The sequence below is a fragment of the Bubalus bubalis genome, chromosome 12 (assembly GCF_019923935.1).
Source record: "Bubalus bubalis isolate 160015118507 breed Murrah chromosome 12, NDDB_SH_1, whole genome shotgun sequence".
In the NCBI taxonomy this organism is placed as follows: Eukaryota; Metazoa; Chordata; class Mammalia; order Artiodactyla; family Bovidae; genus Bubalus; species Bubalus bubalis.
Genome location: NC_059168.1, coordinates 15,586,734 through 15,601,337, shown reverse-complemented (window position 1 = coordinate 15,601,337; position 14,604 = coordinate 15,586,734). Strand labels below are relative to the sequence as shown.

General features: G+C 39.5%; 1 protein-coding gene across 17 annotated transcripts in view; it reads right to left on the bottom strand.

Moving 5' to 3' along the window:
• The window catches only part of LTBP1 (latent transforming growth factor beta binding protein 1), a 458,940-nt gene that overhangs the window by 168,622 nt on the left and 275,714 nt on the right, over positions 1 to 14,604 (bottom strand). For 16 of the 17 annotated variants that reach the window (XM_044925805.2, XM_025260861.3, XM_044925802.2 and 13 more), the window contains one exon: positions 1,427 to 1,549. The exons of the other annotated variant lie outside the window; for it this stretch is intronic. In XM_044925805.2, coding sequence (XP_044781740.2) covers positions 1,427 to 1,549 — 123 coding nt within the window. The remainder of the gene's footprint in view (positions 1 to 1,426; positions 1,550 to 14,604) is intronic. 17 annotated transcript variants of the gene reach the window in all.

Sequence of the window (14,604 nt, the reverse complement as noted above, 5' to 3'; positions counted from 1 at the left end):
TATTTTACTATACCTGTCTTTACTTCACCATGTCTATCCATCAGCTTAGGGCAGAGAGTTAAGAGATGCACAGTTAAAACCAAATGATAGTACCTTCATGAAAAAAACATGTCTTGAAGATACAGCACATTTAAAACTGGGGATCAGAAAGATACCAAATAACAAATACCGGAGCCACATTAAAAAAAAAAAAAATAGGTAAATAAAAATAGAAACCCAGCAAGACAAAAATTAATGAAGAATTGCTCATAATATTATCTTGACAACTTTATGCCATGCATTAGTTTAGAATGTTTCACATTTAATTGTATATGACTTTGAAAAATCTGTTGTGTTTACCTACTTTGTAATAATGGGCACAAATACCCTAAAAATTTGGCTTCCCTGGTGGCTCAGATGGTAAAGAACTGCCTGCAATGCAAGAGACCAGGATTTGATACCTGGGTGGGGATGATCCCCTGGAGAAGGAAATGGCAACCCACTCCAGTATTCTTGCCTAGCACTTCCATCCATGGATAGAGGAGCCTGGCCGGCTACAGTCCATGGCGTCACAAAGAGTCGGACACGACTGAGTGACTTTCACTTTCACTTTTCACCTTAATAAATAAGGTAGTCTTAAAAAAAAAACTCTGTGTTTGAGCACTTGACATCTAAAATGCATGCATCTCTAATCGTCAGGTGATCTGTAATGATTACACTGGACTGGGTTTTGTGGCAAGAGAGTCTTTTTGGAGAAACCACATTTTCTATACCAGTATTAGAACGTACAGAAAATTTGATGGAGGATCTTTATCCTTACCAAGAAGAAAAATCGTAGAGACAGATTCATAAAGCAAAATAGTTTAGGGACACATTTTGGTGGTTTTTAAGGACACCAGAATAGAATATTTGAAATTAGAACTGAATAGAACGTTTGAAACACAGGGCCTTGGTAACTATTTCCCAGACTCTTCCAACCAAGAAAGTACAGTGAAACCTCATTAAATCAGACACAAGTGACTCAGAATTTGGACTAATTAAAGACAGAAGCTGGAACAAAGTTTAACTCCACCTAAATAATGCTTAAAATACTCATGAAGGAAAAATCTGTTTTCATCTCTTAGGTATGCTAATTTTAATCAATTGCTTTCTTTGCATTAAAGTATCTTTCCTCTGTATGCCTGCTCTTTTTCTTGAGTTTTAGCTTTCATTTTCTTCTGAACACAATAAAAATGAAAAGGCTTCATAACGTAGATTTACTCCAGTATATCAGGCCACTTCATCCCCTTTATTATTTTAATGACATCTTCCTGCATATTTACAATATTCAGTTGACCACCAAGCTGCTATCTTTTTTTGGATTCTCCTCCCACACCCTCTCAAAGCAAAACAAAACAAAACAAAAAACCTGATCCAAAATAGGAATTAAAAAGTGATCATTACTTACGAACACAACTTGAAAAGGTAGGATCCGGCCCAAATCCCATTTTGCAGGTACATCTGTAGCTGCCCATGGTATTCAAACACTCACCATTAGGGCACACACCCTGTAGTTGGCATTCATTAATATCTGCAGGAAAACAACTCTTTTAGAAGGAGATGTCAAGGACTGTTGAACAGATTCTGGCTGTAAGATGCATACCCCTCCTCTTTTTTTTTTCCCCAATATAATATCTCTCAGTCACAGTAAGTATGAGATGCTAGCAACTTTTAATGCATTAGCAGTTTAATCAAATCAAACATTTATTGAGCATCTACAATTTAGCAAATATTTGCTATAAGCCTACTAGGTACCTGGTTCTATTCTAGATACTAGAGCCTTACCACTGAATAAAAGTGACAAAAGATACCAGCCTTCACAAATCTTCTATTTTAGTGTCTGTGTTGTTAAGTATTATAGAGCATACAGGTAAGGCAAAGACCCTTGCCCTGGAGACTTTTACAGTCTAGCTGTATATATAACCGTGTAAAAATTGAAGAACTGAAAATCAGTCAAGTTATCACCACCAGAAGAAAGGTCATAACCCTGAAGAAGTTATACCATGAGACTGCCTATCTAGACAAGTAAGAGCTATGGGGGGAAGGTGCAGGTAAGGGAGACGGCAGCATGGCAAAGGAGGTAAGACTTCATCAGGTGGTGAATCTGGGGAGGAGCCAAATGGATGGGCAGGAAAGGGTGAATGATCTGCATGGATGGACAGGAACATGAGCACAGAGACTGGAGAAAGAAAGGCGATCAGGAAATCATGAGTCAAATCATCAGCTGGAAAAGTTTTAGGAAGGTGAATAGCTGGAAAAAGAGCTGGTTAAAGCCAGGCTAGGTTTGGATTCAATTTTACTGAAAACAGAAATATACTAAAGGTTTGTGAGCAGGAGGAAGATGTAATCAATGGCAGGCTGTAGGGAATGCATCTGGCCAGCACATGGCTTGGTGAGATGAGATTTAAAGTTTGATCGCTGAAGGAATAATGCAAGTATGAGACTGGTGACAAGCCAGGTTGGTGACAGTGTGAATAATCAGGAAGAGAAGGAATGAAGTATTTTTTTGTATTTTTGGAAGGAACAACTGACAATGCATGGCGTTCGGTATTTGACTAGCCAACACAGCATTGGACAGGAAGAAGGTCAAAGATGCCTGCAAGGCTTCTAATCTGAGCAAAGAGGAAAAGACATTGTTGGTTTTGTGCAAAGTTCTGTGAAGGAAAGAAGCAGATGAAGAGATAAGTTTGACACTACAAGGTCACACTGGGATACTCAAGTATAATTATCCAGCTGCAGCAGCAGATTCAGGAATAAAGTGAAAGGAATTACGGCTGGAAATAGAGACTTAAGATCGTCTACATAGGGTGACTGCTATGGTCTCAATGTTCTGTGCCCCACCCCGCCGAATCTGTTGAAATCCTAACCCTCCCCAAAGGTCACAGTGTTAGGGCTTCCCTGGTGGCTAAGAAGTGAAGAATCCGCCTGTCAATGCAGGAGACACGGGTTTGATCCCTGGTCCAGGAAGATCCCACATGCCGCAGAGCAACTAAGCCCATGCACCACAACAACTGAGCCTATGCTCTAGAGCCCAGGAGCTGGACGCCCATTCACCTGCTCTAGAGCCCAGGAGCTGCACCAAGAGAAGTCACTGCAATCAGAAGCCTGCACACAACTAGAGTAGCCCCCACTTGCCACAACTAGAGAAAAGCTGGCATAGCAACAAAGACCCAGCACAGCCAAAAATAAATAAAATTATTTTTTAAAGATAATTATATTTTTAAAAAAGGACACAGTATTAGTAGGTGAGGCCTTTGTGGTGTGCTTAAGTCATGAGGGAGAAACCCTCACGAGTGAGATCATTGCCTTATAAAAGGGGCTTCAGGGAGACCCCCAGTCCCTCCCACTATTTTGAGGATACAACACAGACACCTATAATGAAAAGAGGACCCTCACCAGAAGGCAACCATGCTGGTGTCTTGATCTTGGACTTCCCTGCCTCCAGAACTGTGAGCAATAAATACCTGCTGTTTTTAAGCTACCCAGTCGGTGGTATTTTATTATAGCGGCCCAAATGGACTAAGACAGTGACCCAAGGGGACGTCAAAATGATTTAGAAGAGCACAGACAAAAATGTGGCAGCTTTTTTAAAAAAAGATTATGGAGTCATTTGCAAAGATAATTAAAAATAAATAGAATGTGACGAGTTAAAATTTTTTTAAAAAATTAGAAGCCATCTATTTTATTCAGTGTGACTTATGAAGCTCTTTTTTTTTTTAACATTATAGTTTCTAATTATTAAGAAGTATGGATTTTATTAATCCATACTTCCTGGAGCAGCAACTGGCAACCCACTCCAGTATTCTTTTTTTTTTTTTTGACTTTCAACTTAATTTAATTTTATTTTTTAACTTTACAATATTGTATTGGTTTTGCCATATATCAAAATGAATCTGCCACAGATATACATGTATTCCCCATCCTGAATCCCCCTCCCTCCTCCCTCCCCATACCATCCCTCTGGGTCGTCCCAGTGCACCAGCCCCAAGCATCCAGTATCGTGCATCAAACCTGGACTGGCGACTCGTTTCATATATGATATTATACATGTTTCAATGCCATTCTCCCAACTCATCCCACCCTCTCCCTCTCCCACAGAGTCCAAAAGACTCTTCTATACATCAGTGCTAACAAACTTGACTCTTAGTGTCTCCATTTCAAATTATACTTACTTCTTGAAATAATTAATTCTAATAAAACTACTAGGGATCTTAAAATGCTAAATTTCTACATTAAAACTGAACACCATGGTAGTAAACAATTACTAGTAGAATCATCACATAAAAGGCAGATACAACCTGAAATAAATCATTATTTGCTTATATTTCATATTCAAAGTAACCAAAAACATGTATATGGACGTATTTTACCCAACATACGCAATTTTTAACTTCAGTGACAATATGACATTTTCAACGACATTCAAATGACAACCCATATTTGTTGTATAAATTCTACAGCATTCCAGGTTTGCATCCAGCTGGAAGCTGGTACAGCTAGATGACACCTGGCCCAGCATATGGTCTAGCATCCATCTTATACTTGATCAGAGTCTGTGTTTTACTATAAAGCACATTTATGCACAACACGTAATTGAAAACATTCCCCTGTAACTCATTCTCCTTAAGAGAAGCACCATAAAGAAGCAGGAAGAGTGTCAAGTTGAGGTGGGCCTGGTACACGCAAAGCCCTTTATGTACATCCCCACTTAAACCTCAAATGTGGGTAACCAGTCAATTGGGTCAAAAAACCTGGACAAAAATCTCTGTTTCCCCTCATGTTCCCACTATGGTGTGATCATCAGCCTTCCTCTTTCTCAGGGTGGACTTGACTCCTAATCATCGGTTGCACCATTACACCATCCGTGTTTACCTCTTAGGACCCAGGAGCTCCCCTCACCTGGAAGTTTCTATGATAGTCCTGTCAGGGCCTCCCTGCTGGCTAACCTCCCTGCAGGTTAAAGTAGTGTTTCCCGCCCTCTCCGCCCCAAGACATAGATACCTGATACACAACCACTGCCTTGTACCCTCTTCCAACGTCCCCTTTTTGACTCTCAACATTGTCCACCACCTCGACCATGATGCCATAGGAATGGAGGACACAAGTTAGGACATAATCAAAAACACTATGGCTGCAGACAGGAAGAAATAGAATGAGAAGAGGAATCATGTACAACTTTTCCTTTTCTTACCATCTCTATTCTAATCAGCTTGTGCCGCGTGCACTAGCAACACCACTTCCCCTAATTTTGGCTCCAGAAACTCAGAAACATGGACACATGCTAATAGCTTCCAGATAAACTCCTGTTTCCCTAAGCTGCGTCAATTTATTTTTAGCACATTCTCTAAAATACCATAAATGAAATTAAATTTCCAAGATTTTTTCTTTCTAAAGTTATAAAAAGCTAAGTATATCAATCTTAAGTATACAGCTACATGAGTTCTTTGCATGTATTTATACAACTGGGTATGTGTATATGTGTGTGTGCAAACACTGTGTAACCACCATCAACATCATTACTTAGCACATTTCACTCCCCAGAAGGCTCCTTCATGGCCCTTCCAGGTAACTACTATTCTGCCCCAACAGGTAACTACTATTCTGATTTCCATCATTATTTATTAGTCTTGCCTGTTCTTAAACTTCATGCAGAGTACATATCACTAATATTTTTTTGTCTGACTTTTAATTATTATGCTTATGAGATTCATCAATGTTGCTACATGCAGTTCATTTTTAATTGCTGTTATATTTTATTATCTGAGCACAAAGTTAATTTACCATTCTACTGTTGACAGACATTTGGAGGGTTATTTCCAACCATGCACCAGTGAACATATATATATATATATATACACACACACACATACATATATAAAGATATATATATCTTTTGATAGGCCCAGGTACTCATTTCTCTTGGGAACATATCTAGGAGTAAAATTTCTGAGTTACTAAACAAGGCTCATGCTTACTTTAGTAAATACTGTCAAACAGTTGCCCAAAGCGATTATGTCAAGTTCCATTTCCAGTACTAACTGCTCCACATCCTCAAGTTATTGTCAGTTTTCTCATTTTAGTCATCAAGAGAGTATGTAGCGTTATCTCATTGTGGCTTAGACCTGCATTTCCTTTTTATTTATTAATTAGCCACTTAGATGGAAAAACAATCTCTTCTAAAATGTAAATACCTACAGGGATGTTGTAGGTCAGTTAAGGTAGCTTCCCTCTTAGTGCTCAGGGAGAATCAGTTGATTCTCAGAGGAGGATATGCTTGTTCCAAGGGCTGGGGAGCACTCACTGGGTGAACACTAAGCTGTGGTTAGTCCCCCTTGACAAACAACTGTTCTGCCAAAATTGTCAATAATGCCCTCACTGAAAAACACACAAAAAGAGGATGAAAATATGAGCTTATAAGCACAGTAAGGACCATTTTGAAGTGAGGTTGTCTGAGGAATGATGGGGTGGAGGCAAGTAGTGGTTCCATGACAGGATTTGGAGGGTTTCATTCGCTCAACTCAGCATCTACACTGTCTACATCTGGATGGTCTCCTACTATCTCTGAGGAGGTTCTCGAGCCTGAGCAAGAAGCAAAACAGACTAGGTTCCCCAGATTGCTGAGTATGGGGCTGTGAGCTTTGTGATCTGCAAGACCAGAGTCCTAGCATCACCATGTCTGACCAGTGCTCTAAGGTAAATTCATCAGATTTAATTGTGATCTGCAGACCCATCCCAGGAGCCTGGGCATCCTGCCTACCTCTTTTTTTTTTTTGACAGTTAAAAGAGTTTTTATTTGTGTGGTTATGCAACCAACTTGATACACAGGTATATTTGTTTCTTATTGCTTTCAATTATTAGAAATTGGCTTTTTAATTGAATTTTATTTTTAATTATATTGAACATTTATATAGTTTCAAAGTCAAATCTGCAAAACAAATATTCAGAGAAGTGTAGCTTTGATCACAGTCTTATTCCTTTCCTTTCTAATAGGTAACAATATTCTTATGAAAACTTGTTGTTTATTTATCCTTCTATTTTTATATGACAGCATACTTTGCACATTTCATCCCCCTTGCTTTTCTTGAAGTGAACACAGTATTCCAAAGATTACATCCTAGCATTATACTGAGATAGTCCTCATTTCTTTTACAGCTACATGGTACACCATTGTATAGATATACCAATTTTTTTTTTTTTAATTTTAAGCAAGACAGTTCCTTTACATCTGCTTCAAAAATGGAACTTCTAAGTTGGTATTTGTCAAGAAAATTTGAACATCACTGACATTATTTCTGTGAAAAATCACATTCTGGTTTCAACAACTCACAAATAAAAGTTTAAAAAGTATTCCATTCATATATTGTTCATTCCTAATATGCCAAATTTTTCACATCTAAAAATTGGATAGAAATTCTCTTATCTTTGCCACTTTATTCTTCTATCCCCTGCTTTGTTCTTGAGAAGATTGTGGGTAGCTAGATAGGGTATACCCTTTGTGTTTAAAAGGAAAAAAAGGACAAAAAACTTATGCCCCATTGTTTTTAATTTAGAACTCCAGGATTAATATGAAACATGAGCAATTATCTAAATGACTTTCTGAGGTACTCAAGCTCTTTAGTTCAGTCACTCAGTAGTGTCCAACTCTTTGCAACCCCATGGACTGCAGAAGGCCAGGCCTCCCTGTTTTAAATAAGCTAAAGGAAAGTAAAGATTCACAAATGCATTAAGAATAAAACTGAAAGTGAACTATCTGGATGTGAGTGGTTTAAGGATTATGCTAAGAGAAGGCATTACCAGGTCAAAGTTTAACAATAATATGGAATGTAACTGACCCATTATGAATTATAATTCTATTTAGACTACAATTCCTTGGGCTATTTTCTTATTTAAAATTAAATAAAAACTTCTAACTTGATTATAACATCTATAAATTATTTACATTTGACAAATACAACTGCTTCAGAAGTGTCATATTCTCTAGGAACAGCCAATTTCCTTTAATGTGTTCTGATTAAATTGAAAGTACTGTAGTGCTTAGTCTAAAAAAACAAAACAATGGTAAACAAATGAATGTGGTCATTGTTTTCCTCTGTGGACCACCAAATTTCTCTGGACAACTGTGGAATTCTATTCTTTGAAAGAATGGTGTAACCACTTGCAAAAAAAACACAGTTTACTGAGTTCAAGAATGAAGGTCAAAATGAATGGCTGAAGGAACTGGCACTCAGAGCCGTCACCCACTCCCATATGTCCATCTGAGCTGCAGTGGTGGGCAGTCTAGATGCTTACAGATGCAAAAATGAAGGGAGAAACTCTTCCAGCCCAGTGTGCACCTTTAGAAAAGGCAAAACCAAGGGAAGGGGTACAGCTCGTATGATTTACATACTTCTCCATTCACTTAGAACATTTATAGCATTCTCTGCCCAGTACAGCCTACCATGAACCTCTGGCCACTTATCAAGTTCACTAATACAAAACTGCTCTTCTTATAAATCTAAAAGGGTTGAACATTGGCAGCATTGCATATTGGGAGGTATGCATAACAAGAAACTGTTTAAACAACCAAATGTGACACAGCCTCAGCATTTCAGCACCCAAAAATGATACAATAACCCAGTACAATGAAGCAAGGATCGTCATCATCATCTTTTGTATCTGTATAGCACACCTTCTCTCAATGGAACTTTGGAACCATTTTGGACCAAGAGCAACATAACAGTTATTTTCAGCTTATAGAGATAACTCGGTCCAAGCTCTTATTTTTTTTAAAAAAGGGTTAAGGGAGAATGGGGAAATCTAACAGGAGAAATATCTCAGTATGACCTAGTCTGGTAACTAGGATCTTAAACTATGTCACCCAGAATAAGTCCTTTATTTTCTCTTGAGCTCACTTTCCTCTCTCACAACACAGATAATCCCCACAGTTGCTTCCAGTTTAAATATCCTGACTTCACAACAATCTGCCAGTTGCCAAAGTTAAAAATGCCAAGGAATAAATAAAGTAGGACATTTACTGCAGAATATATGTCATGACTAGTATAAGTATCCTGTGGGAAATAAACACATTTTTATGTATCCATGCTCCTACAAGAAAGTATGTATCTTTAACCGAGTACTAATTTACTGCCTTTTTAGTGACGCACGTTTATCCAGGAAATGAGGCATGTCCAGTAACCAACAGGAATTAGGCACAAGGTGAGAACAGAACATGCAGATCTTTGCACTTTGCGAAAATATGAAGCACTGTGGAGATTCTGCAGTGTCTACTCAATTTTTGCTGATGGGCAGAAATTCCACCACAATTTAGCAATCTGACTTCCAGTTGAAAGCAGAAAGAAAAAAAAAAAAATCAACACACCTCTTGAGGTACATACTTTTCTTAGCCAGACATATCATCTGGCTATTGAAGAGGGATCACTTACTTTAGAGAAAGGAGGAGTTCACTCTCTTAAGAGCACATATGTAATTTTTAATCCTTCCTTGCCCCTCTTCTTTCCCAGATGCAGCTTCACACCAGGTACACATACCCCTGAAGGCAAGTGACAGGGGACACATGTGCTTGAATACTTTTATTTAAGGAATCAATTTCTAGATCTTAAGCCTTCACACGTTTCCTTCTCTGTGCTCAGTCACTCAGGCATGTCTCTTTGCCACCCCCATGGACTGTATGTACCCTGCCAGGCTCCTCTGTCTACAGAATTTTCCAGGCAAGAATACTGGAGTGGGTTGCCATTTCCTTGTCTAGAAGTGCTCTAAAACCACACAAGCCAATCTCCTTTCCTTTCTCTCCTTTACTCAGTGTCTACTTTCCCTCCAAGGCACACTTCTTACTTATCTGGAATCTCTCTAGATACACTGTCCTACAATGTGAAATGATCAGACATCAAACAAATGAACAATTCACAAATCTCTCTCCTGAAGCAGAGTCCCAGGACAAGGGATAAGCCTGATCTCTTTCATAAGAAGGTCTGGTTTTGCCATTTATGTTAGATGACAGACATTATTTATAAATTAAGTAAGCCAACTCTGCTGCTCCAAAGTTTTGATGAAAGTGTTTAAAGTCCATATCTAATATCAATGTCAAAAATGAATCTACTATGGCCATTTAATTTTTGATTTACAAAATGTAGATGTCAGGTTAAAAATGTGTGAACATCTACATTTTTCAAAATTTAGGGGACACGGCAACAAAAAAATATTTGAAGATCAACATTCTAGAGCAATTTTACCCAAGGTATTTTATATAAAACACAAGCTATGTGAGACTTCTGCCCAAAGAAGGGTTTTGTGGTCGAATATGATTGAGAAAGGTGACATATTCTGTATAATTAGCACATTAAAGACCTTGAGACGTTCTCTGGCGAGGACTCTTGGCTTTCTCTGTTTAACCTGGTGTTCTCCACACATTTGGCTGTGGGCTCTTTTTTCACACACCATCTATTAACATCTAGCTGAACTGGTGGTTTGTGGAGCAAATTGTGTGAAACGCTGCTCTTGGGTCAGCCCCACAAACTTATATGGGTCTCCTTGTGGCTGCATTTGTTTCAACCTGGGCCCTGATGCCGCTGTTTATAAAACAATCATCAGCCTTCCCTAGTGGCTCAGTGGTCAAGAACCCACCTGCCAGTGCGGGAGGCACAGGGTCAATTCCCGATCCAGGAAGATCCAACATGCAGTGCAGCAACTAAACCCATGTATCACAGCTATTGAATCTGTCCTCTAGAGTTCATGAACCAAAACTACTGAAGCCCACACACCCTAGAGCCTGTACCCGACAACAAGAGAATCTACCGCAACGAGAAGTCCATGTAGTGCAACCACAGAGTAGCTCCTGCTTCCCACAAAAGAGAAAAGCCCACACAGCAACGAAGACCCAGCACAGCCAAAAATTCATTCATTAAATTTAAAAAGCGGAAATCCTCTGTCACGGGATGGATTCAATCACTGGACTCATCCAAAGGAAGCAAACTACTGTGGAACAATTCCCTGCCTCCCAATCCTTCTGTCTGCAGAGTAACATGATAAAAAGAACTGTTAGAGCCCAGAAAACAGTTTGCATTTATTTCTCAATACATGTGTGCTACACATGGAAGATGCGCATCTCTGCTGGTCTTGGATTTCTGACCATAATCTATAGACACTACATTAATTTCTTCTTGAAACATTCATAGTACCATATCTATCATGGGCTTTCCTCATCACTCGTGATTCAACAGACATCTTCCCGTTGAGTTTATAGCTCCAGAGATTAAGGTCAAAGAGAGGTATTGGAAAATACAATGTGCTAATGACTCACTTCACCACTGTCTTTCCTGAAGAAAAGTGAATAAAATAAACAGACATTTCCTTTTTGAGTCCTATCCCAGCGATAGAGGCATAGGAAGAGGACGCACTAGAAAATGATTCTACAATGGGTGGGAATGGGTCCCGAATTGAGTTTAAATGCTAAAATGATACTCAGGTCTGGATCAAAACTGTTTAAATTCTTACCCAAAATACTGTACCTATTTAGACCACAAAGAGCAGCAGGAGTTGCAAGAGAATCTCTAGGACAGTAAAATAACACCTTCAAATTAGTAAAACATATCAGTTGCTTTGATCATCACTGCTGCAAAACATGATTCAGCATCACTTTAAGCACCCCCACAATTTCTGGCATTAAATCACTAAATACAGCACAGCTCTGAGATGAATCTGATAGGTAAGTTAAAAGAATTTTAAACATTTTAAGTACTTTGAGTAATTTAATTATCAAGTCTGGTTGACTCCAGCCTTAGTTCATACCTATTATTTTCTACTATAATTTCCCAAATACATAGCAACAACAATGGATCCTAAGTTTCATTTTTTCACCCACACTACTCTCCTATCAGATCAGATCAGATCAGATCAGTCGCTCAGTCATGTCCGACTCTTTGCGACCCCATGAATCGCAGCACACCAGGCCTCCCTGACCATCACCAACTCCCAGAGTTCACTCAGACTCACGTCCAGCGAGTCAGTGATGCCATCCAGCCATCTCATCCTCTGTCATCCCCTTTTCTTGCCCCCAATCCCTCCCAGCATCAGAGTCTTTTCCAATGAGTCAACTCTTCGCATGAGGTGGCCAAAGTACTGGAGTTTCAGCTTTAGCATCATTCCTTCCAAAGAAAGCCCAGGGCTGATCTCCTTCAGAATGGACTGGTTGGATCTCCTTGCAGTCCAAGGGACTCTCAAGAGTCTTCTCCAACACCATAGTTCAAAAGCATCAATTCTTCGGCGCTCAGCCTTCTTCACAGTCCAACTCTCACATCCATACACGACCACAGGAAAAACCATAGCCTTGACTAGACGAACTTTTGTTGGCAAAGTAATGTCTCTGCTTTTGAATATGCTATCTAGGTTGGTCATAACTTTCCTTCCAAGAAGTAAGCGTCTTTTAATTTTATGGCTGCAGTCACCATCTGCAGTGATTTTGGATAAAGTCTGACACTGTTTCCCCATCTATTTCCCATGAAGTGATGGGACTGGATGCCATGATCTTCGTTTTCTGAATGTTGAGCTTTAAGTCAACTTTGTCACTCTCCACTTTCACTTTCATCAAGAGGCTTTTGAGTTCCTCTTTACTTTCTGCCATAAGGGTGGTGTCATCTGCATATCTGAGGTTATTGATATTTCTCCCGGCAATCTTGATTCCAGCTTGTGTTTCTTCCAGTCCAGCGTTTCTCATGATGTACTCTGCATATAAGTTAAATAAACAGGGTGACAAAATACAGCCTTGACGAACTCCTTGTCCTATTTGGAACCAGTCTGTTGTTCCATGTCCAGTTCTAACTGTTGCTTCCTGACCTGCATACACATTTCTCAAGAGGCAGATCAGGTGTTCTGGTATTCCCATCTCTTTCAGAATTTTCCACAGTTTATTGTGATCCACACAGTCAAAGGCTTTGGCATAGTCAATAAAGCAGAAATAGATGTTTTTCTGGAACTCTCTTGCTTTTTCCATGATCCAGAGGATGTTGGCAATTTGATCTCTGGTTCCTCTGCCTTTTCTAAAACCGGCTTGAACATCAGGAAGTTCACAGTTCACATATTGCTGAAGCCTGGCTTGGAGAATTTTGAGCATTACTTTGCTAGTGTGTGAGATGAGTGCAACTGTGCGGTAGTTTGAGCATTCTTTGGCATTGCCTTTCTTTGGGATTAGAATGAAAACTGACCTTTTCCATATTGCTTATTTCCTCCGGGAAAGAAAGAAAGAAACATCACAACAATCAATTCCCTTATGATAATGGAACTAAAGGGAGCTACAGAGAAAACACTAACTGTAGCGAATGTTGCATAAACTGCAAAATCACAGAAGAATGAAAGGAAAAGGCACTGAAAAGCTTTTACATGAAAACATTGATGGATATTACCACTTCACTAGTCAGTGTTCTGAATGTTAAGAAAAAGTAGTATTGGCCACATCTGTTAAGTGAAAGAAGTCACGAAACATGCTGGATAATTTGAAAATTCATAAAAAAGATAACACATCTATGCTTATAAGAGTTGGCACAGTGACCACTTCTGAAAAAAGGGGATACAGTAAAAATTGAGAAGAGACAGAGGGAGGGTTTTAGGGTGCAGGGGACTTCTATTTCTTGATTTGAGTGGTAAGTACACAGTTATGTTCATTTTGTGATATTCACTCACTGGGATTTTCACTGTTCTATACATTGGTTACACTACTAACAAAAATTAACTATGTAATAAACTACATAATTTCTAATATCAGACTTTTTCACCAACAACATGGCCTCTTAAGTTTAAGCAAAATGACCGCCCAGGTGGCACCAGTGGTAAAGAACCTGCCTGGCAAAGCAGGTAGATGTAAGAGACTTGGATTCAATCCCTGGGTCGGGAAGATCCCCTGGAGGAGGGCATAGCAATCGGATCCAGTATTCTTGCCTGCAAAGTCCCATGGTCAGAGGAGCCTGACAGGCTACAGTCCATAGGGTCGCACAGAGTCGGATACAACTGAAGCAACTGAGCACGCACGCACAACCTCCCAGTAATACAAATAAAGATCTTCATTTCCTTTTTTCTCAAGCAAGACATAAACCATCAAGGTGTTACAGAATGATTTCTAAAATAGGCCCAATTCTCTACCTCTCTTTGTATCCTTGTCTATACAACTTTGTAGCTTCTCCCAGTAAGAAGTAGAGTCTTTTCCCCACTCCCTGGATGCAGGCTGGCCTTACGACTTCCTTCAGCCACTAGAATACAGCTGAAGTGGCACTGTGTAAATTCCAAATCTAGGCCTGAAAAGTTTTAGATGAGAAGAAAGCTGAGCCATCCCAACTGAAGCCATCCTGGACCATCCAGCATAAGGCAACCATCAGCTGATCACAGACCCTAGATGGAGCCTGGCTGAGATCATCCACAGCCTGCCTGGGTCAGCAGAACTGTCCAGCTGGCCCCAGCAGCGTGAGAAACACAGGATTGTTTTAGCAAAGTAACTGTTAACTTGCAGGGGAAGGGGAGAAACTCAGGAGGAGTGCTCAAGAGGAATGCGAGGTTAAACAAATACCCTCTAGATCACCAACATTCTGCTAGTTAAGGACTTCA